The sequence below is a fragment of the Fistularia commersonii genome, chromosome 6 (genome assembly GCF_037954325.1).
Source record: "Fistularia commersonii isolate RoL2024-O1a breed Wild chromosome 6, RoL_Fcom_v1.0, whole genome shotgun sequence".
NCBI lineage: Eukaryota > Metazoa > Chordata > Actinopteri > Syngnathiformes > Fistulariidae > Fistularia > Fistularia commersonii.
This window is the reverse complement of record NC_141289.1, coordinates 248,679-270,000: the sequence shown is the minus strand read 5'-3', so window position 1 is coordinate 270,000 and position 21,322 is coordinate 248,679. Positions and strand designations below refer to the sequence as shown.

Genomic DNA, 21,322 nt, shown 5'->3' with positions numbered 1-21,322 from the left:
TTCTCCACCTCCAGCTGGAGACACGTGTCTTCTGCTGGTCTGAGGAGCTTCAGCCACAGCGTCCAGGACAGCAGCATCTTCAGTGTGCACATCAAATGGGGTGAGTTCAGAAGATCTACATCCTGCAACATGAGGCGGGAGGTTGGGTGACACACACACACACACACACACACACACACACACACACACACACCATGACCTTCCGGGTCGTGCAGACGTGATCATGTTCTAAGACTCAACCTGACACCATGTGGATCAGCTGTCCAGGTGCTTCTCCATCTTTATCATCTGGAAGTTCTTGTGTTTCCTTGAAGGCCTCTCTGCGGCTCCGGCGCTGTAATTGGCCGCGGCTCCGACCAATCACACGCCAGGGTTGAGCTGGGGTCGTTAGCGGATGGAGGTCAGGACCAGAAGACCTGGGTGATGATCTGGGGTTGAGGGCACCCGCAAACCACCTGAGACCATCACGGTAGAACCTCCCCTGAGAGCAGGGTGGAGATGGAGGTCTCTGCTCTCAGCCCTGGTTCTCGCAGGTTGCACGTTGGTTGGTCCGGCGGTGGAGGTGTTGGCTGGGTCTGTGGTTCTTCTCCTCCATCAGGAGGTCTTCTCAGGTGTCTTCTCTGCTCCGTCAGGCCGCGGGAGTCGGCGGGCGGCCAAGATGGCGGCGGCGGGTCCCGCCGGGGGAAGTGAGGCCTCCTCCGCCTCTCGGACCCGGAGATGGCCTCCTTCCCCCGACCCGAGGCCCGGAGGCCTTACAGGAGCATGGAGAACCTGAGCTGGTCCTACCGACACCTTCTCGACCCGGAGACCCCGGACCTCGGCCCGCGGGCCCCCCAAGGAAGGACCGGGACCAGGAAGGACCTGCGCTTCTTCTCCCAGGGGCTGCTGCCGGCCGGGGGGGGCGAGGAGCGGGACGGGAGGCGGGGCTTAAGGGAGAAGCTCCGCCTCCAGAGCTCCAGGTCGTCCACCGAGCAGAAGCTGCTGCCGCTGCGGCCCAGGGTGACCCCGAGTCTGGACATCAGGGGGACCCCGAGTCTGGACGCCACGGTGACCCCGAGTCTGGACGCCACGGTGACCCCGAGTCTGGACATCAGGGGGACCCCGAGTCTGGACGCCGGACCCCCGAGCCCCGCCAGGGTCTCCTGCCCGCTGGAGATCAAGCAGGAGGTCCTGAGGCGCCTCAGGCTGCGCCGGCAGAACAGCAGCCCAGACCTGGATCTCCACGGGACCTCCTCCTCTGTGGGGACCAGAACCTCCTCCTATGACGGGACCAGGACCTCCTCCTCTGAGGGGGCCAGAACCTTCTGCACCGCTGACCCCCCGGGGGGGGGGCGCCTCCACATCCCCACCTTTGAGGAGTTCAAGAAGATGAGGCGCAACCCGGAGAACCTGGTCAGTCCTGCATCATGGATGGAGCTCCGACCAGAAGATGGAGGTCTGGAGGGAGGAGACCCTGAGGACGACATTCTTGGGGGTCCAGGTGGGACCTCCTCCGGCTCCACCTCCTCCCCGATCTGCACCGGCCCGAGTCCTCGCTCCCCCCTGAAGCCCCAGGAGAAGACCTCTCCTGGCCTGGAGGTGGAGGTGGAGGTGGAGGTGGAGCGGCGCTGCAGACGGCGGAGGAGCAGCCTGGAACCTTCTGGACCGGTTCCTCCTCGGGAGAACGGAGAACGTCCGTCCAGCTGCTGCCCGGCGCTGCTGCTGGACGGGCCGGACCTCCACAAGTACGGCCAGAAGATCTACCAGATGAAGGACGGCCTCCTGGGGTCGGCCCTGGACCTCATCAAGAAAAGGTGTGTGTGTGTGTGTGTGTGTGTGTGTGTGTCACTCCCTCCAGACCTTCACCTTCTCCCCATGTAGACCAGCGTTCTGATTGGTCCTCCCCCCAGGTGTTTGGCTCCGCCCACAAACTGCATTCATTGCATCATCAGGCTGTCACTCCACATCGCCTGTGTGTGTGTGTGTGTGTGTGTGTGTGTGTGTGTATGTGAGCCGAACCGACCAATCACAGCAGCACTTCCTCCCTGTGCACCGTCCCAGCGCAGGGGGCGGGGCCTAGCGCCCAGGCAGATGCTGATTGGCCGCCTGGGCCGTCCATTCATTTCTTGCACGTGACGACTGCAGCTGGTGAGGGCGGGGCGTGTGTGTGTGTGTGTGTGTGTGTGTGTGTGTGTGTGTGTGTGTGTGTGTGTGTGTGTGTGTGTGTGTGTGTGTGTGTGTGTGGCCCTGAGGGTGGAGGTGATGGAGGAGCAGGAGGCAGCATGGCAGCCAGGATGCTAACCTCCTCCCCCCCCTGCAGCTGCAGTGCAGAGATCTCCTGCGAGGCCGCCGTCAGGCTGTCAGCTGACCGCGACCCGCACGCCGCCGCCGCCGCCGCCGCCGCCCCCTCGGACGACTGGCGGCTCCCCCGCGTTGCCATGGCAACACTGACAAGCGAGGCCGGCGAGGAGACGGCGGCGGTCGGAGCAGGAGAAGGAGGTGGAGAAGAAGGAGCAGCGGCGGAATGCGTAAGGATTGTTTTTCTCTTCCCGCTGCTCGGCAACACGCAGCTGCATTAGTATTCTGGGATGGCGGGGACGCGCAAGGGGACTGCGACAGACACACACACACACACACACACACACACACACTGCGCCGCGGAGATGTTTGCTGAGGGGGAGCAGCATGGAGATGCAGGGTGAAGATGCAGGAGGAGCAGGATTAGCGCCGCCGCCGCCGCCGCCGCCGCCGCCATGGAGACCGACTCCTCGCACGGCACCGCCGCACCGGACCACTGCTGACACCTTCTGAGGGGGGGGGCTGATCCACCTGGAGGTGAGGAACATCATGTCTGTCCAGTGGCCAGGAGGTCCTCATAGGGTCCTCACAAGGATGTCACATGGTTGTTAGATGGTCATCAGATGGTCGTTAGATGGTCCTTAGATGGTTGTTAGATGGTTGTTAGATGGTTGTTAGATGGTCCTTAGATGGTCCTTAGATGGTCCTTAGATCATCGTCAGATGGTTGTCAGATGGTTGTTAGATGGTTGTTAGATGGTTGTTAGATGGTCCTTAGATGGTCCTTAGATGGTCCTTAGATCATCGTCAGATGGTTGTTAGATGGTTGTTAGATGGTCCTTAGATGGTCCTTAGATGGTCCTTAGATCATCGTCAGATGGTTGTCAGATGGTTGTTAGATGGTCATCAGATGGTCCTTAGATGGTCCTTAGATGGTCTTTAGATGGTTGTCAGATGGTTGTTAGATGTTCTTTAGATGGTTGTCAGATGGTTGTCAGATGGTTGTCAGGGTCTTCAGGAGGTCCTCAGGAGGCTGAATGACAGGACAACACAACATCTCCAGCTGGACACCGATTGGCTGCCGCTATGTGATTGTTGCTCTGATTGGCTGCTGGGTTCGGGCTCCTGCATCAGCTGACCAGGGTCAGGTGCCCCCCCCCTCTGACGGACACGAGTCAAACGGTTGTGATTCTTCCTGGATGGTCGCCGTGGCAACGGCTGAGGGTCGAAGTTGACAGGAAGAAGCTTCACACTGACGCAGGTGCTGCCCCCTGCTGGCGGGAGGCCACGGTGACCGAGGCCTGTTACCATGACGACCATGACACGTCCAAGCCCATCTCTGTCAACACACTGCAGGAGCACGCCTGTGACACACACACACACACACACACACACACACACACACGGGTTAGCGTCCGTTGCGACGGTCTGACATCGTCGTCATGGCAACGACGCCCGTCCCGTCGCTCCCAGAGATGTCATGATGACATCATAGCGGAGCGGCTCGATGACGTCGCCGAGCGCCGCGCGCCGGCCTCGGCTCCCCTCTCCTTGTTGTCGGTCGCCATAGCAACATGTATGTTCGCCCCCCGCCAGCTCGCCGTCCTGGGCTGCCGGCGCTCCAGCTCCGACGCCGCCTACGAGCCCCCTGAGGCCGTGCGGGCGCAGCGCGAGTGCCGCCTCCGCCCGCATCACAGCGACCCCATGCCGGCCGACGCCGCCAGACGCAAACAGCTGGAGATGAAGATCGCCGCCGCCGCCCGTCTCCATGGATACCGACGGGAGCGAGACAGCGGTGAGTCTCCGGCGGGATGCGGACCCGGGCGCACGCCGTCACCATGACGACATCCAGCTGACACACACACACACACACACACACACTGAGGGGTCGAAGGTCAAGGTTGACATTAGAAGGTCAGGAGAATCTGAAATGACGACTCTGTGTGTGTGTGTGTGTGTGTGTGTGTGTGTGTGTGTGTGTGTGTGTGTGTGTGTGTGTAGCCCCCGCGGTGCTGCGCGGTCGTTCGGAGCCGGTGTGTGAGGCGGGCCGTGCGGAGGAGTGTGTGTGTGTGTGTCGTGCGGAGCAGCACCGCTGGAGCACCGTCAGCAGCCTGAGCGCCGACAGCGGGGTGGTCGGCCTCGGCGACGACGAGGACGGCGAGCAGCGGCGCGGCGGCGGCGGCGGCGGCTCGGAGGTGGAGCGCGCCGACAGCGGCATCGGGCCGGGCCTGGCCTCCACCTGGAGGAGGCCTCGCTCCGCACGCTCGGCCCGCCGGGCCTGGGACCAGCGCCGGCCCTGCGCGCACTGCGGCGCCGCCGGCGAGCGGCCGCACGGCGAGGCGGTGTGCGCCCGCTGCGCCAAGCTACGCCTGGAGCGCAAGGAGGCCGTCCTGGAGTTCCTGACCACCGAGTCCAGCTACGGAGAAGATCTGCGCATCATCAGGGAGGAGTTCTACCAGCCAATGAGGAGCGCCGGCCTGCTCAGCGCCGAGCAGCTCGCCACCGTCTTCGGAAACGTCCAGGAGCTCATCAGCGTCAACGACCGCTTCACACAACACCTGCAGGACAGCATCGACTCTGCTCTGGACCAGGTACTCACACACACACACACACACACACACACACACACACACACACACCCCTGCAGTCGTACCACAGTACTACAACTGCAGTACTTTCTACGATACTATAAACTGTTACCGGAACTGCTCAGGTTGGCTTGCGACTTAGCTTAGCTTAGCTTAGCATTGACGCACCTGCAGCTGCCTGAGAGGCTTTGATCGACACCTCGGACGACCAATCAGCATTCAGCTCAGAGGGGAGCTGCACGGGAAATAAATTGAAAGTAATAAAAGTTTCATCATAAAGGTAGAACCTAAATAAATAAATGAATAAGACAAAATAAATACATGACATAAAAGTAGATGAAATGAGTAAAAATAAATTAAAGTCAAGTAAAGGATTTAATGAACAAAATGAACTAAGAATGATAATCATAAGCAATATAAATAAAATACAGCGATAATAAATGACATAAAATTAAATGGAGTTCAATCAAATAAAGTCATTCAATAACATAAAAAGATAAAATCAAGAAAAATAGAATCCGATAAAATAAAATATGATTGAGTAAATGAAGTCGTAAACACATTACAATGAAATAAATTCAGACAATAAAATAAATTATAATGAAATAAAGTAAGTTCATAAAATAAATGAAGAAAAGTAACATCAGATTTAATGAATAAAAAAATAGAATCGAAACAAGGTAAATCAAGCACAATAAAATGAATGAATAAAAATAAAGTAAATCAGTTTGAATTGATTCAATAAAGAGTTAAAGGAGAAATAAAATAAAAATGTAAAGAAGAGAGCATAAGAAGGAAAGAAGAACATAGATAAAGTAAAAAACATTAAAATGAAATCAATTGAAGTCTTTCACAAAAAAAAAAAAAAAACATGTTAAAATAATAAAATAAAGATGTCAAGAATAAATTATTATTCATAATAATGAGATGAGAAGCCCTAAATTTAATGAAAACGAAGCGGGAGTCGGATCCCGCCGGCGGGTTCCTCCGAGGGTCCGGAGGAACCGCGAGGACGTTCTGACCTTCTGCCCGCAGGGTGACGAGGACCTTCTGACCGTGTCCATCGGGGAGATCTTCCTGGAGTTCGTCAACATGCTGCCGGCCTTCCAGACGTACTGCCTGCAGCAGTCCACCTCGGTCAACATGCTCAACGCGCTGGAGAAGGAGAAGGAGCTTCTCAGGTGGGTCGCCGGTCCCGGACCTTCTGCTCCCGGAGCTCTTTGCCCGTCGCCGTGACGCCGCCTCGTCCGTCCGGTCCGTCTGGTCCGCAGGATCTTCCTGGACGCGTCCCAGAACGACAACACGGCGCTGCGGCGCATGAACCTGCGCTCCTTCCTGATGGCGCCGCTGCAGCGCGTCACCAAGTACCCGCTGCTCCTCAGCCGCATCATCAAGGTGACGCCCGAGTGCCACCCCGAGTTCGGACGGCTGCGCGAAGCCAAGAGCCGCGTGGAGTCGCACCTGGAGCACATCAACATGAAGACCCGGCAGGAGGGCAACGGCGCCGCCTGGTCGCTGCGCTCCTTCCGCCGCGACAGCCGCAAGAACCGCGACGTCATCAACATGGAGATGCGGGAGGCGTCGGTGAAGGCGGCGGGCTGGGAGCGCCAGCACACGCGCTTCGTGCTGGAGGGTCCGCTGCAGCTGGCGCAGCCCGGCGACGGCCAGTGGGTGAAGAAGGGCAGCAGGGCCCTCAAGTTCCAGAACGTCCAGAGCCTGCTGATGGTGAGGACTCGGAGGGCGGGGGAGGGCCAGGGGGCGGAGCCCGGGGACGCCGCCGTCCAGGACGGCGCGCTGGTCCTCATCAAGGACAAGAGCGGCGGCAAGTTCGCCGTGCTGAGGGAACCCATCCGCCTGGGGAACTGCGTGGTGTCCATGGAGCCCGAGTGCGAGGACACCTTCGAGGTCCTGGACATCCGGCGCGAGGCCTTCGTGCTCCGCGCCGCCGACAAGCCCCGAACCCACCACTGGTTCCACCAGCTGAAGACCTACGCCCGCGACCTGGGCTCCTGGAGGAAGAGGCGCAACGCCCTGCCCAACATCATGATCGGCACCGCGCAGGGACGCTCCTGAGGCGCCGGGCGCCGCCGCCACACCGTCCTTACTGTTATTACACTCCTGGACGAGCAGAAACCTGGACAGCCAGAAGACCGCAGGCTCCCCGCCGGCCTCGGCGAAGACGGCTCCTCCGAAGGTCGTCCCCGGCCTCCGACCGCGTGATTCGGGGTCCCCGGGTGGCGGCGGCGCCTTCGGGAGCCTGGTTTTTCCTGTCGCGGGCGCCGCGGTCATCGCCGCCAAACAGCAATAATCCGCCCGCTCCGTCCACCTCCCGACATCTGACGTCGCTCGCGGGAACGCCGCCGTCCTCTCGCCCTCTGTTAGCGGCTCTCGCGGCTCCTCGTGACCTCTGACCTCCGGGCCGGGAGACGACGCCTCGCTCCTCGTGGCTAAAGCCCCCTCGAAACGGTAGCATCCGAGGTCCGGGCTAGAGCGCCCCCCGGTGGCCCCCGGAGGAACGACGGCGCCGAGGAAGACGTTTGATTTAAGGCTTTATTTTGCTTAATGCACTTTATTACCCTTAATTGTGTTATTACACCGTTATTACACTGTTATTACACCCACACACACACACCCCCCCGTCCTACACCTCCGCCGCCCGACACCCGCCGGGGTTCTGGCCGGCGGAGCCGCGCTCACGGGAGGTGGCTTCTTCTCCGGGGTGCAAATCACTGTGTCTGAGGGCAGGACCTCCACCTTCTCCACCTCCTCCACCTCCTCCACCGTCCCTGTAACATAGTGTGAATTCTATTAAAAGACCGAAACAACGCGGCTCTTTGTGTTTGTGTCTTCGGAGCGACCGGGAGAACAAGAAGAAGAAGGAGACAAACATCTCATGCGGGTGAGGAACGCAGCTGCCTCCGCCCTCCTCCGCCTGGAAACAAGGTCCGGTCCAGGGAGCAGGAGGTCCAGACCTGAAGGTCCAGCAGGTCTGCGGCGGGGAGGAGAAGCGGAAGCCGGACCAGGAGGTCGCGTGACCTGACAAGAACGAAGATGCTAAGCTAGGAGTAAACACGGACACGGGGAAGGAGGAGGTCCCGCCCAGAAGGTCCCGCCCAGAAGAACCCGCCGAAGGCTCCGCCCTCCGGCTTGGAGGCCAGAACCTCCGTGAAGGTCCGCCTGTCGGGGTCAGAGTTGGGGCGCCCCGCCCCCCTCGGGCTCCTTGGCCAGGCCGCGGATGGACAGGTCGTAGACCACCTCCTCGATCTTCTTCACGTCGTACTTGAGGCCGTCGTAGCGTTTCCTCAGCGGGTCGTTCTTCAGGTTGAGCAGGCGGAAGCCCGAGTCCAGCTCGTTGATGAAGTTGGAGATGCGCAGCGGCCTGGTGTAGTCCCCCGCCGTCACGCTGTTCACCGCCAGCCGCGACTGGTGGAGATCACAAGAAGAAGAAGCAGCTCAGCACCGACCCGACGAGAACCTGCACCCGAGGCCCTCGGAGGCCGGTCTGAACCGGACTCCACCTCCAGAACCTCCGGCATCCTCCGCAAATCATCTAAGCTCAGGTTGAGGACGCCCTCGCCCCCCCCCCCCCTCCCCTGGTTACCGGGGCAACGAGCGCTGCCCGAGGCTCCTCCCTGAAGGACTGAAGGTCCTCCTGGAGGAGGTGTGGACTCACCAGCTCGCTGGCCATGATCAGGACCCCGGCCAGGTAGTCCTCCACGTCCAGGTGGAAGCCTCGCTCCCGCTCCACCTGGACTGGAGGAGAGGGGGGTCAGGGGTCAGGGGTCAGGGGTCACGGCCTGACGGGGATCGGGGGGATTTACACCTACTGTCTAGGATTTGGGCCACCTCCTCCCGGGTCACCAGGGCTTCACTCTCCAGGTAGACCACGAAGGCCGCCAGGAACACCAGGCGCTGCAGCACAAACCTCCAGTGCTCATGGAACCTGCACGCACACACACACACACACACACACACACACACACACACAGTGGGGGTCAGTGTGTGTGTGAGAGTGACATGGGTAAATGCATGTACTCTTTACATATGTGTATACAGTCTGCTGTTTCCGAGTGTGTGTGTGTGTGTGTGTGTGTGTGTGTGTGTGTGTGTGTGTGTGTCACCTGTAGTACTGCTCCACAGGGAACTTGGCCTTCAGCAGGGTGATCTGCGTCCTGACGGTGCAGAAAAGCTCTCTGGCTCTGGAACATCTGCTGGGAACTGAGGGAGAAGAAGGGCTGAGGGTCAGCGGGTGGAAGCAGGAGGACACGGAGGAGACGGAGGAGGACTCACTGTCTCTGAAGCCGGTGGGCTGGTGGACGCTCTGCAGGACGGTCAGGATCTCCCTGGCCGTCTGCTCCAGGACCTGGACCACCTTACGGATCTCCTGCAACGCACAGGACCTTCAGCACGCACGTCCTGGAGCTTCCTGACCTGCTTGTTATCTGGTAACCTCTGAACAGGTTCTGACCAACCGGTCCAAACCTTAGTTACCTGGTAATCTGTGACCGACCGAACACAAACACTGGTCACCTACATATAACCTGGTGACCTCTGAGCACGTTCTGACTCAGCGGTCCAAAAGTCGGGTACTGGTAACCGGTGACCGTGTTAGTCGCCTGAACACACCTGTGACTATGAATTATTGATAATAATAAGACGGATCATGTTTGGGAACTAAATCGAACAATCGCTGGATCAGCGATCGTCCGTTACTCGAAGCTGCTTGTGTTTCCCGGTCCCGGTCCCGGTACCGACCCCGGTGCCGGTGCGGCTGCTAGCTTTAGCCGTAGCTCGGGGGCCGTCACCTCTCGGACGTCTTGGTCCGCGCTGAGGAACCCCTGGATCAGGCTGAACATCTCGGTCACCGACATGCCGGCGGTCCGGTCCGGTCCGGTCCGGTCGGAGCTCCGGCGGCCACACGCACCGGCGCGGAGAAACAAGAAGAAGAACAAGAAGAACAAGAACAACAACAACAACAACGTGCTCACGGCGTCTCGAGCTCTGCGTGCGGCGCGTAATGATGACGTAGTAAGGACTGGCGCATCAGGCACGACGTCACACCGGACCGAACCAAAGACGTTTGTTAAAAGGGGTGGCGCTTTCCGAGTCCACCTTTCACTCCACTCGCTTAGTGCCAGAATTAGGTCGCATTCGAAGCCCGCGCGTCAGAATGGACGTTTGAACAAGAATCCGTGGAACCATGAGGTTCTACAGAAGCTTCGAGATCATTTCCAGGCGGGGGGACCGGAACCCCTCCCCCCCGGTGCTCCTGACACACTGACGTCATGGACGGATGATTGACGGCGAGCTGGCAGGAGATGCAATACCGCTACCGTCCTCTAGGGGGAGCCAGAGCAGCGCGCCAGTCCGATGCCGCCTTCACTTGCGGCTCGGAAAAAAGAAAACTACGCCTTTTTCAGCATCTTATCGATTAGATTGAAAACAAGAGCGAAGGATAACACAATCCTCCCCTTGGGGCGGAGCTATAGATATTTCTACGTCACGACAAACATCGATAACGAACGTCATCTCAAGACACGATCACGGGTGAACAGAAACGTGCCTTAACCTGGTCGCTGGCGCGGTGGAGCTCGGATTTCCCACGGTCCTTGAAGCGGCCTCCTCCCGCCAGCCTGTTGCTCCGCAGCCCACGCAGCCCACGCAGCCGCCGAGCGTCCGGACCTCGCGGCGGTGCGGTGCGAGTCCCGGCCCGCAGGGGACATGGAGAGGAAGCCCACGGCGGAGGATGATGGCGTGGACTCCGGAGCGGAAACCGGAGGGTGAGTCTGCGCCGTGACCGGGGCGGGGATTCCACTCCACGGGCGCGGGGTCACCTGAGGCGGGTGGGGGTGCGTGGGGGAGCGGCGGGGCAGGGAGGGGTTAACTGTTACACTCTGTCTGCAGCTTGCGATCCACGCGTGGAGCGGGCTCTCCTGCGGTACGTCCGTGTGTGTGTGTGTGTGTGTGTGTGTGTGTGTGTGTGTTATAGGACGTGACCCCTCTGTGTAGCCATGTAGCCCCCCTTCCCTCCCTGCAGGACCAGAAGCTCTCTGGTCCAGGTGGACCTCCCAGGTCTTCAGGTCCAGCCCTCCTGTCCGCTGAGGTCCAAACCTCAGGTGGTCCTCAGTGGCTGAAGGTGTTCTACAGGACTTCTGGAGAACGTCAGGATCTCAGACGGTGGGCTCCTGGAGGCTCCTGGAGGCTCCTGGAGCTCAGGAGGACGAGCGTCCACGTGTGGCTCCTCCTCGGAGCAGATGCTGATCCAGAGAACTTTGGTTCTGGATTAATCCTGAAGGCAAGTGGTGAAGACACCCAGACCTCCACGGGACCTCTGGCATGAAGAGGCCATTAACATCTAACATCTCGTACGGTGGAGGACGCTCTCATCCTCGCCGCCTCGGTTCCACATGATTCCAGGAGGTTCTCCTGCTTCATGGATCCAATCCATCAGGGTCACATGGAGGAGGCACCTGGTCACAAGACCTGAGGAGACCTGCGTCCTGTGCTCGTGAGACGTGTCCTTCAGTCACATGACGCCACGTCCTGACCTTCAGAGGGACGTGCAGATCCGGGCCGTCCACCTGCAAACACCACGGCCTGGAAGCAGGAGGTCGGACAGCCGACGCCTCGTCCCACAACTTTCCTTCCAACACGTCACTGGAGGATGGGTGACCTTCTGTGGACCTTCACCGGGTCCTCCAGGGACGCGTCATGGAGCTCCTCACGGTCGGATCGAGACCTCATGGTTGGTCCAGCATGAGAAGACCTGGTGCACCTGAAACCTGAAGACAAGGACAGAAGCACCAGAGGAACATGGAGAAGACGACCAGACCCTGTGTACTGTCTTCAATCCCAGTAGTGTGTATGTGTGTGTGTGTGTGTGTGTGTGTTAGAAGGTCCTCCAGTCCCCTGGTAGAACTTAAAGCTTTGGCTGTTGTCATGACAGCGTCAGAAACAACCTTGCTCACAGCGTGATCTGTTCCTCCTGCAGGTCTGACTACAGCCCCCTGTCCTCGGCCAGCAGTAAGTACACACACACACACACACACACACACACACACACACACACACACACACACACACACACACACACAGGGTTTAATGTACCCCAAGGTCTTCAGAGGCTGAGCTGTCTGGGGGAGATCAGTTGTTTAGAAAGATGGAGGTTCACAGCATCTCAGGGTGGACGTGAAGGTGGAGGTTGAGCTCCAGGTTGATGCCTCTGGTCAGTTAAACCTGGTCTGCAAAACATATCAGGCGGTCACTGGGTACTCTGGAGTAACTCTGGGTACTCTGGAGTAATACTGGGTACTCTGGAGTAACTCTGGGTACTCTGGAGTAACACTGGGTACTCTGGAGTAATACTGGGTACTCTGGAGTAACTCTGGGTACTCTGGAGTAATACTGGGTACTCTGGAGTAACTCTGGGTACTCTGGAGTAACTCTGGGTACTCTGGAGTAACACTGGGTACTCTGGAGTAACACTGGGTACTCTGGAGTAATACTGGGTACTTCAGGAGAAACACTGGGTACTCTGGAGTAACTCTGGGTACTCTGGAGTAACACTGGGTACTTCAGGAGAAACTCTGGGTACTCTGGAGTAACTCTGGGTACTCTGGAGTAACTCTGGGTACTCTGGAGTAATACTGGGTACTCTGGAGTAATACTGGGTACTCTGGAGTAACTCTGGGTACTCTGGAGTAACACTGGGTACTCTGGAGTAACTCTGGAGTAACTCTGGGTACTCTGGAGTAACACTGGGTACTCTGGAGTAACAGGTACTCTGGAGTAACACTGGGTACTTCAGGAGTATCACTGGGTACTCTGGAGTAATACTGGGTACTTCAGGTGTAACACTGGGTACTCTGGAGTAATACTGGGTACTTCAGGTGTAACACTGGGTACTTCAGGAGTATCACTGGGTACTTCAGGTGTAATACTGGGTACTTGAAACATGTACGCCGTAACAGGTTGTAGTAATGGTAGCGGTAGTAATAGTAGTAGTGGTAGTAACACTGGTGTAATATGAGTAGTAATGCTATTAGGAGTTGAACCCCTTCCCGACCTCCGGCCTCCATCTTCTCCTGCTGTCACCATGGTGACCGGGTGCGGTCGGCTCTTGGGGTTTTGAAGCGGCGCCCCATCGGGTCCCGAAGGTCTGGGATCCACCAGAACCTCCTGGGTGCACCACAGACGTACTGACACACCTGCTCAGGTGGGCATGCTCTTCAGGGTCCTCTAGCTGCACCTGTGAGGAACATCTTGGAGGAGGTTCTTCTGTGTCTGTCATTATCAGACTACTGCTCCACCACCAAGTAGCATCTAAAAAAGCAGTGGGCAGCCTGTGTATGTGTGTGTGTGTGTGTGTGTGTGTGTGTGTGTGTGTGTGTGTGGTGGTGGGTCTCCAGAAGGTCACAGGACCTCTCCTCCTAATGTCTGCAGCCACAGAGATGAGGAGGACATGGACAGAAGAGGCAGGTCAAGATCTAGGTAGATGGTGGAGGCTGGAGGTGCCAGGCAGGAGGTCTGGAGGAAGACCTGAGAGGAACGTTATGGATGGGGAGAAGGTGGACGGAGTGAGAGGAGAGGGTTGGGTGGAGGCAGATGTTTGTCAGAAGCTCCTGGAAGGGAGATATGGAACGGTTCCACAACCTGCTCAGATCTTCACATGGAGATTCAGGACCAGAACAAACTCTCATGAGGCCTGGTGGACTCCATGCAGCAGACAGAAGGGGCTTCCTGCTACACACACACACACACACACACACGCACACAAATATGCATGCAAGCACATGCACACAAAGACTCACACACACATGGACACAAATATGCATGCATGCAAGCGCGCGCACGCACACACACACACACACACACACACACACACACACACACACACACACACACACACACACACACAAGGCCATAGTTGTGTTCTCACCACTAATCACTCTCATATGTGCAGAGGCCACTGTGGTGGGTGGTGTGTATATGAATGTATACGTGTGTGTGCGTGTGTGTGTTTGCATGCGGTGGAGGGTAGGGTGTAGACGTCATCTCGTGTGTGTGTGTGTGTGTGTGTGTGTGTGTGCGCGCGCGCTGAAAACATGCAGACACACTAAATGTCCATGAGAATTAGAGAAGACATGCATTTAGTGTGTGTGTGTGTGTGTGTGTGTGTGTGTGTGTGTGTGTGTGTGTGTGTGTGTTGGTGAGCTGTGCTGGGTTTAACTCTTTGTGGATGAACTTGTTCTCAGAGCTGGTGGTTGAGTCCAGAACCTTCTGGAAGGACAGATGTGTCCTCCAGGATCACACCATAGCTTGTGTGTGTTCTGATTGGCTGTTGGATGGAAGCTGCTCTGAAGGTGTCTGACCTTCTGCAGCTGAAGCTCAGATGGAGGACGAGGGACCAGGAAGGTCTCACCTCCTTCACTCCACATGGATGCTGATGGAACCTGGGGCTCCAACACACACACACACACACACACACTGGGGGAGTATGGAGGCTGATGAAGATCAGATAGTGTGTGTCTGACAGTAAACCTTTAAGATCGTCAGTGTTTGTGTCTCCATGGAGCTCCAGGGCAGCTAATGAGATCAGATTAGTGTGTGTGTGTGTGTGTGTGTGTGTGTGTGTGTGTGTGTGTGTGTGTGTGTGTCACCTGCCTCCTGCTGTCTTGGGTTTGACCCGAAACCCGAGGAGTTTCATTTGCCACCTGAAGACACCGGGTCAGGTTCAGAAGGTCCACCATGACCTGGTCCAGGTCTGGGCCTCCTCAGAAGGACCCTGATGACCCAGGTCACAGTCTGATGATCTGTTACCATGGTGACAGTTCATCTCTGGCTCAGAACAGGAGGGACGGGAGCCAATCAGATCAGCTCCTCGTACGGTGACATCTGGAGCTTCATCCCGTCCCTGTAGATCCTGCTGGGGGGGGTGGTGGACCTGGTTGTTGGACCAGAGGACTGAAGGTTCAGTGCAGATGGACATGTTCTGACAAACCAGTTCTAGAGAAGAAGGAACCCGTTCCACCTTGTTCACAGAACCACAGGTTCCAGAGCACCCAGACAGACCTCCAGGAACCTCCATGGTGTGCAGGAGTCTACCTGTGGGGGGGCACTTTGAGACCTGGGGTTCAGCTGGGGGCCACACACACACACACACACACACACACACACACACACACACACACACACACACACACACACACACACACACACACATTCCTCCAGGCCTCAGTAATGACCTCCTAATGGCACTAATGAGGCCCTGTGGAGGAGCCCCTCCCTCAGGGGGAGGAACATGAGGAGGAACATGAGGAGCAACATGAGGAGGAACATGAGGAGGAACATGAGGAGGAACATGAGGAGGAACATGAGGAGCAACATGAGGAGGACAGTATGGGCACAGAAGGCATGGATTATGTAGGAATGATTGTAAAAAGAGTGTAAAAAGAGGAAGGAGGTTTGAAACACCAGGACTGAGACTGGAGAACCTCATCAGAGCTTTGGAAACATTGCGAGAAACAAGGTGTTCCTACTGGTTCTTCTGGTTGTGCTCCTGAGCTTGACGTCCTCCCTTCGCAGGTGGAGGTGAGGTGTCCATGGTGGAGCTCCAGGACCCGTTCCTGGTGAGCGTGCACCTGATCTCGGACCCCGGCCAGGCCCAGGTCCTGCAGCGCGCGGCGGACGGCGTCCTGCGATGGCTCCACCCGGAGCTGCGCCTCTTCAGGGTATCTGAGCGCGCCCGTGCTCTCCGCCGCCCGCGGGCCAAGCGCCACCACGGCGGCGGCGGCGGGCCGGCGGCGGCGTGCCAGCCGGCGCTGGCGGTCATCCTGTTCCTGCTGGAGCCGGGCGGCGGCGAGGAGCAGACGGCGGCGCTGCATCGCGCCCTGAGGCACCCGCCCTGGCGCTACCACCACACCGAGGAGGTCACCGACGGGCGCCGCCCGCCGGCGCCGGCGCCCTGCGGACAGGACTTCTTCACGCTGGCGCCGGGGACGCCGCTGTGGGCCGTCAGGCGGGTCCACTACGGGAAGGAGATCCTGCGCTTCACCCTCTACTGTCGCCATGACAACTACCCGGACACGGTGCGGCTGTACAGGCTGCTGCTGCAGAGGAGGGTCTCGCAGAAGAAGGAGGACTTCTGCTTCTTCGTGGTGTACTCCAACGCCGACGTGGAGATCCAGCTGTCCTTCAAGAGGCTGCCGCCGGGCCGGAACCCCCTGGCGCTGGAGTCGGCCGTGATGGAGGTGCGGGTCCGAGACGTGGGCGCCCTGGTGCCTCTGCTGCCCCACCCCTGCTGTCCAATCAGCGACGTCCGCTGGAGGACCGAGGACTATGACGGAAACAAGATCCTCCTGCAGGTGAGCCTCCGTTCCCCGTCCCAAATGTAGCTCTGGTTTCATCGTTCCGGTCCAAACACCTCAATGAACGGCACCAAAGACGAAGGAGAACATTCTGACATGTATGCTTGGTGGGCCAGGAGAAGGTCAGCTGAAGGTTGATGATGGTCAGGTCCCTTACATGTCCTTGGCTCAAACTTTACAAAGTTCAAACCTACATTGTAGTTTACAACTTCTCTTCAGCCTGTTTGTGGAGCATTAGACTCCTCAAAGGGGGCGCAGGAGTGGAGGTTCAGAGGAGGTTCAGAGGAGGTACAGAGGTACACCTCCAAGGACCAGATCTCACTGAGACCTCAGAGCCTCCAGGAACTTGTCCCTAGCAATTACACAAGTGTGCAGGCTTGTGCAGTGGAACGCGCGCACACACACACACACACACACACACACACACACACACACACACACACAGAGGTCCAGGCTAGCAGGTATCTGTTTCAGAGAACCTGCTGCCCAGGCGGTCTGGGGTTGGAGCGGATTAAGCAGCAGGTCCATTACTGGGATTGAAACAATAAGCTAATCTGCCATGACAAAGGGCCACATGCCCGGCGGCTCAGCGCCACCTGGCCCAGAGTCACGGGGCGGCCGGCGGGTCGGGGGGGCAGGAACCTCCTGCTCCACACGGCTGGTCCACATGAAACCACCTTCGCTGGGAGCCCTGCGCCCACCGGAGGCTCCCGTCTGCCCGGATGAGTGGATTATCCTCGGATCACCAGGACCCATCGTCGCCACGTCGACGGCCCGGTTAGGAAGCAACACCCCGGAGCAGTTGACCCGCGGCCTCTTCAGGGGGCGGAGTCTGGGGATTAGACCAATCACAGGAGACTCTCAACACCCTTCTTCTGAAGCTTCACGTTGCTAGCATGCTAGGCTAACAGAGGACAATGGCTACAGCTTTAATACTGTTTACTTCATCTCACACTTCCTGCAGCAGACCTTCAGCAGGGTCACAAGGACCCCCCCAACACACACACACACACACACACACACACACACACACACACACACACACACACACACACACACACACACACACACACACACACACACACACACACACACAGTGTCACGGCCTCAGAATGACAGGAGTGTGAGATACTTGGTGTTTCCACTGGTCTGGGTCAGAGACAGAAATAGATGGAGGGATAAATACAGAGGAGGGAGAAAGGGAGAGGAAAAACAAAAAGAGTTGGACGGAGGAGGAGAGATTCTAGGAGAGGAACACACACACACACACACACACACACACACACACACACACATACACACACACACACACTACAGTCAGGTCATAAAACCTTCTGGAGTCTCCTCATAACAAGCTTCATCACTTTCCTCCACACCAAGCATATAAATCAAGTTGTGTGTGTGTGTGTGTGTGTGTGTGTGTGTGTGTGTGTGTGTGTGTGTGTGTGTGTGTGTGTGTGTGGATCCTTCCAGTCTGTTCTCGGTGTTAAAAACATGGAGCTGGAGCACATGGAGCTCAGAGTTCAGAGTGTCAGGTCTCAGATGTTCCCCAGGGTTCTGGGCTGAGGGAACCTCCTTTCTTCTCAGAATGGAGATCCTTCCAAATAAAGCCGTGTTGTGTTTGAGGACCACGCCTGCAGCTTCAGGAGATCCTGACCACTCCCTCTGCAAGACGGCCGGAGCCAAGAGAGCAGGAACCGCGGAGACATCAAGGCCCTTGCAGGAGCATTCTGAGGACAAGATGGTCGACACGCTCCACATACTCCTCTGGAGCTTCAACGGTGGTGTAACATCTCCGCCCGCCTGGTGTTCCCGCCCTCCCGCAGGAACGTGGAACGGCACAGACAGACTTCCTGTCCAAATGTCAGCGTGGAGGAGCCGTCAGGCACGAGAACAGCTGGAGAACACGGGGCTGTCAGGACTCCTGGAGAACCTCTGCTCCTGGAGCGTGACGTGGATGAAGCAGCCCATCCTGGGAAAGCACCTTCTCCACGAGTGAAGCTCGAGCTGCTCCTCAGGTCCACCGCTTGCCTTCAAAGTGCTCCAACCAGCAGCCTTCTCACGTTCCTACATGTTCTCCTGCCTATTGACTGGGAGCTGCGACCTTCGGAGAGCCGACCAGGACCAGGCTGGAGGCTGGCGTGGAGAACACGGACGTTCTGATCCATCCATCGACGGGTGTCTGGTCAAGAAGAGGTGGTCCAAAGGCCCGGGAGAAACATCTGATGACAGTCAGTTTGAAGGAACCAGTGCAAAGCCCCGCCGAGGAGGTCCCGAGAAGGTCCCGAGGAGGTCCCGAGGCCTCGAGGTCCCATGAAACCATGAACCATGGGGAGCTCCTGAGGAGGCTGGACGTCCTCCTGATGTTCTGACCGGCGTGGAGGAGAGTCCAGGCCGGCGCTCCGCCCCGGCGGCCTGCAGGAGAACATGTGGAAATGCGCTGGACTCGGGGCGATCGGAAAGTGATCTTCTGCCCGCGGCCACCTGGAGAAGACATCAGCGCTCAGACGGAGGAGGAGGAGGAGGAGGAGCCGGCGACGAGCGTCGGGACCCAAACCTCGGCCCCGGGTCCGGATGTTGTCCCGGGGGGGGGAGCAGAACCGGCCCGGGTTCTGGAGAATGAAGACCCTTATTTATGGTGTGGTTTGCGTGGAGCGGAGCCAGGAGCCGGCTTTCTGGAGGTCCTTAATGGGAGCCAGATGTTGTGACGGGCCCCTCCAGGGTCTGGACTCATTTAGAGTCAAGGTCTTTCCTGCCTTACAGAACCTTCTGCTTTCTCCTCCTCAGGTCCAGAGCTCCCGCTCGGGAATCCGGGCCGGACCCTCGTCCTCGGGCCAGGCTCCGCCCCCCTTCGCCCGTAGCTCCGCCCCCCAGCGCAGCCGGCGCTCGCGGCCCCGGGTGCAGCGGCAGACGTCCCTGTGCTCGCTGCCCCCCGCCTGGGAGGAGCGGGAGGCCCCGGCGGAGCGGCCCCGGGCCCCGTGGAGGGGCCGGCGGTCCGCCTCGCTCTTCTCCCTGAGGGGCCCCTCCTCGGGGGCCCCCTGCCGGCTCCACGCCGAGGAGACGGACGTGGACACGGGGAGGACGGTGCCTCCGGGGGGCGCCGCCGACCTCACCGTGGTGTCGGCCTACGCCCGCCCGCCCTCCGCTCCTCCGGAGGTCTTCCGCCCACGCACGACCTCCGCCTCGCCGGGGTCGCGACCCCCCAGTATCAACTCCAGCGCGGCGCCGTCCCTCAGCGACGTCTCGGTGATTAGCGGCAGCCTGGAGGCGGCCCTGGAGGAGGACGACGAGGAGGACGAAGGGGAGGACGAGGAAGAGGAGGAGGAGTTCTACATCTGATCAGCGGCCCTGAAGGTTCCTCCTTCGGAGGGCCGTCACACCTGAAGGGCATTGATCTGTTTACAAGAAGGAAGCGAGGGGGGGGAGGAGTCCAGGGGCCTCCTGGAGGAGGAACCCCCTGGGAGAGGGGGCCTCCTGGAGGAGGCAGGCCCCTGGTGGAGGGAGGCCCATAGAGGAGGGGGCCTCCTGGGAGAGGTCCCCCCTCCCCTGAGAAGACAAGTCCATGAAGAAGTGTGGCTCCTGGAGGAGGATCTGAGGCTCCAGTGACCCCTGCTGGTGATGACAGATGATCTGGAGGAGCCTCCACTCCACCCTCTGCTGGCAGGAGCACAGACTGTACATGTGTTTGTTGAGTGCAGTACTTTTCATGTACTTTAATAATTTCACCTACACACACACACACACACACACACACACACACACACACACACACACACACACACACACACACACACACACGTTACTTTCAAACTACTCCAAGTTGATAAGACAAAACCTTAAATATTTGCAGTACTTGCTGGATCCCTGCTTCCCATTTGAATACTCTGTACTCTCAGTACTTCAAATACTCTGTACTCTCAGTACTCACAGTACTTTGTAATCCCCCCCATGTGACCTTCAGGGACCTCCAGTCACATCTCCACCACTTACCTCTGACAGCTGAAGTGATGACATTAAAGCCCTAAAGTTTCTTCTGCAGCACCTGTTGTTCTCTGAAAGAGACTCTGTGTGTGTGTGTGTGTGTGTGTGTGTGTGTGTGTGTGTGTGAACATGTCATCGAGTGCTGAACATTGATTGAAAGGGAACCAGGTGAGTGTTGTGACCACGGCTCCATGATCTTCCTGCTGAGCAGAGCTCCAGGAGGTCAGGACTAGGTGACCCAGGATGCAGCACTGGGTTCTTCACAGCCCCTCTGGTGCAGCTCTGCCTCCTGGTCTGGATGATAGCATGAACTTCCACCCGGTGTTTGGGATCCCATCATGACGTTATCATCGCGCAGCAGTGACCTTTAAAAGATCTTCAAACATCTCGACACAGAAGACCGAGACATAAAGAAGAACGGATGATGATGTTTCTGAGGAGCACTCCTGGCCACCAGAGGGCGACATGAGACCACCTGGTCCAGACAGGGTTGGGAACCCCAGTCCGCCCGTCCCGTCCAGGCCTAGTCCTGGTGTTGTCCACGCAAACGGACTCCATGAGACCACTTAGAAGAAACACCTGAGACCGAAGAGAACGTTCAGGACCACAGCTGAGGTCCACTGTAAAGGAAGGAAAGGATGTTCTTCAGGTGGAACCCGAAGGTGACGTCCTGCCAGGGACGTCCTTCAGACTTCAGAGTGAAAGACGGAGTCTCCACCACCATGAGGATGGAGGACCCTCCTCAGTCTGGACCTCCTGAGTCTAAACCCACACCATTCTGGACCTCCTGAGTCTAAACCCACACCATTCTGGACCTCCTGAGTCTAAACCTTCCTCAGTCTGGACCTCCTGAGTCTAAACCCATGCAGTTCTGGACCTCCAGAGTCTAAACCTTCCTCAGTCTGGACCTCCTGAGTCTAAACCCGTACCGTTCTGGACCTCCAGAGTCTAAACCCACAGCGTTCTGGACCTCCAGAGTCTCAACCCTCCTCAGTCTGGACCTCCTGAGTCTAAACCCACAGCGTTCTGGACCTCCAGAGTCTAAACCCGCGCCGTTCTGGACCTCCAGAGTCTAAACCCACGCCGTTCTGGACCTCCAGAGTCTAAACCC

General features: G+C 58.0%; 3 protein-coding genes across 6 annotated transcripts in view; 2 read left to right on the top strand and 1 right to left on the bottom strand.

Annotated features, from left to right (window-relative positions):
* arhgef49 (Rho guanine nucleotide exchange factor 49) overlaps positions 1-7,690 on the top strand; it is a 15,379-nt gene extending 7,689 nt beyond the window's left edge. For both annotated transcript variants that reach the window (XM_086147556.1, XM_086147557.1), the window contains exons 2-8: positions 15-100; positions 633-1,793; positions 2,300-2,507; positions 3,873-4,071; positions 4,278-4,867; positions 5,900-6,045; positions 6,136-7,690. In XM_086147556.1, coding sequence (XP_086003682.1) covers positions 718-1,793; positions 2,300-2,507; positions 3,873-4,071; positions 4,278-4,867; positions 5,900-6,045; positions 6,136-6,937 — 3,021 coding nt within the window. In that variant the 5' untranslated portion in view covers positions 15-100; positions 633-717 and the 3' untranslated portion in view covers positions 6,938-7,690. The remainder of the gene's footprint in view (positions 1-14; positions 101-632; positions 1,794-2,299; positions 2,508-3,872; positions 4,072-4,277; positions 4,868-5,899; positions 6,046-6,135) is intronic.
* On the bottom strand, positions 7,401-9,895 carry tsn (translin). 2 transcript variants are annotated; one of them, XR_015106240.1, is made up of 7 exons: positions 9,670-9,895; positions 9,155-9,248; positions 8,986-9,082; positions 8,692-8,807; positions 8,538-8,617; positions 7,753-8,287; positions 7,401-7,650 (listed from the first exon to the last, which is right to left on the bottom strand). XR_015106240.1 is itself a non-coding variant. In XM_086147560.1 (6 exons), the coding sequence occupies exons 1-6, from the start codon at positions 9,733-9,735 to the stop codon at positions 8,051-8,053; spliced, it is 690 nt and encodes a 229-aa protein (XP_086003686.1). In that variant the 5' UTR covers positions 9,736-9,895; the 3' UTR covers positions 7,401-8,050. The 2 variants fall into 2 exon arrangements, 1 of the variants encoding a protein (XP_086003686.1); XM_086147560.1 differs by having other exon boundaries at positions 7,401-8,287.
* Positions 9,896-10,227: 332 nt separating this feature from the next.
* fam124a (family with sequence similarity 124 member A) lies at positions 10,228-20,268 on the top strand. Of its 2 annotated transcripts, XM_086147558.1 has the most exons (5): positions 10,228-10,644; positions 10,769-10,802; positions 11,856-11,887; positions 15,449-16,227; positions 19,018-20,268. In XM_086147558.1, the coding sequence occupies exons 1-5, from the start codon at positions 10,611-10,613 to the stop codon at positions 19,567-19,569; spliced, it is 1,431 nt and encodes a 476-aa protein (XP_086003684.1). In that variant the 5' UTR covers positions 10,228-10,610; the 3' UTR covers positions 19,570-20,268. The 2 variants fall into 2 exon arrangements, with proteins under 2 accessions (XP_086003684.1, XP_086003685.1); XM_086147559.1 differs by lacking the exon at positions 10,769-10,802.
* The last annotated feature ends 1,054 nt before the right edge of the window (positions 20,269-21,322 follow it).

Bases quoted from the DNA above. Each gene is read 5' to 3' on its own strand.
- fam124a (XM_086147558.1), top strand. From the start codon at position 10,611: ATGATGGCGTGGACTCCGGAGCGGAAACCGGAGG. The intron at 10,645-10,768 runs GTGAGTCTGCGC...CTCTGTCTGCAG, and splicing joins TCCGGAGCGGAAACCGGAGG to CTTGCGATCCACGCGTGGAG. The intron at 16,228-19,017 runs GTGAGCCTCCGT...TCTCCTCCTCAG, and splicing joins GAAACAAGATCCTCCTGCAG to GTCCAGAGCTCCCGCTCGGG.
- tsn (XM_086147560.1), bottom strand. From the start codon at position 9,735: ATGTCGGTGACCGAGATGTTCAGCCTGATCCAGGGGTTCCTCAGCGCG. The intron at 9,249-9,669 runs GTGACGGCCCCC...TGTGCGTTGCAG, and splicing joins CGGACCAAGACGTCCGAGAG to GAGATCCGTAAGGTGGTCCA. The intron at 8,808-8,985 runs GTGACACACACA...GTGTGCGTGCAG, and splicing joins CCTGTGGAGCAGTACTACAG to GTTCCATGAGCACTGGAGGT.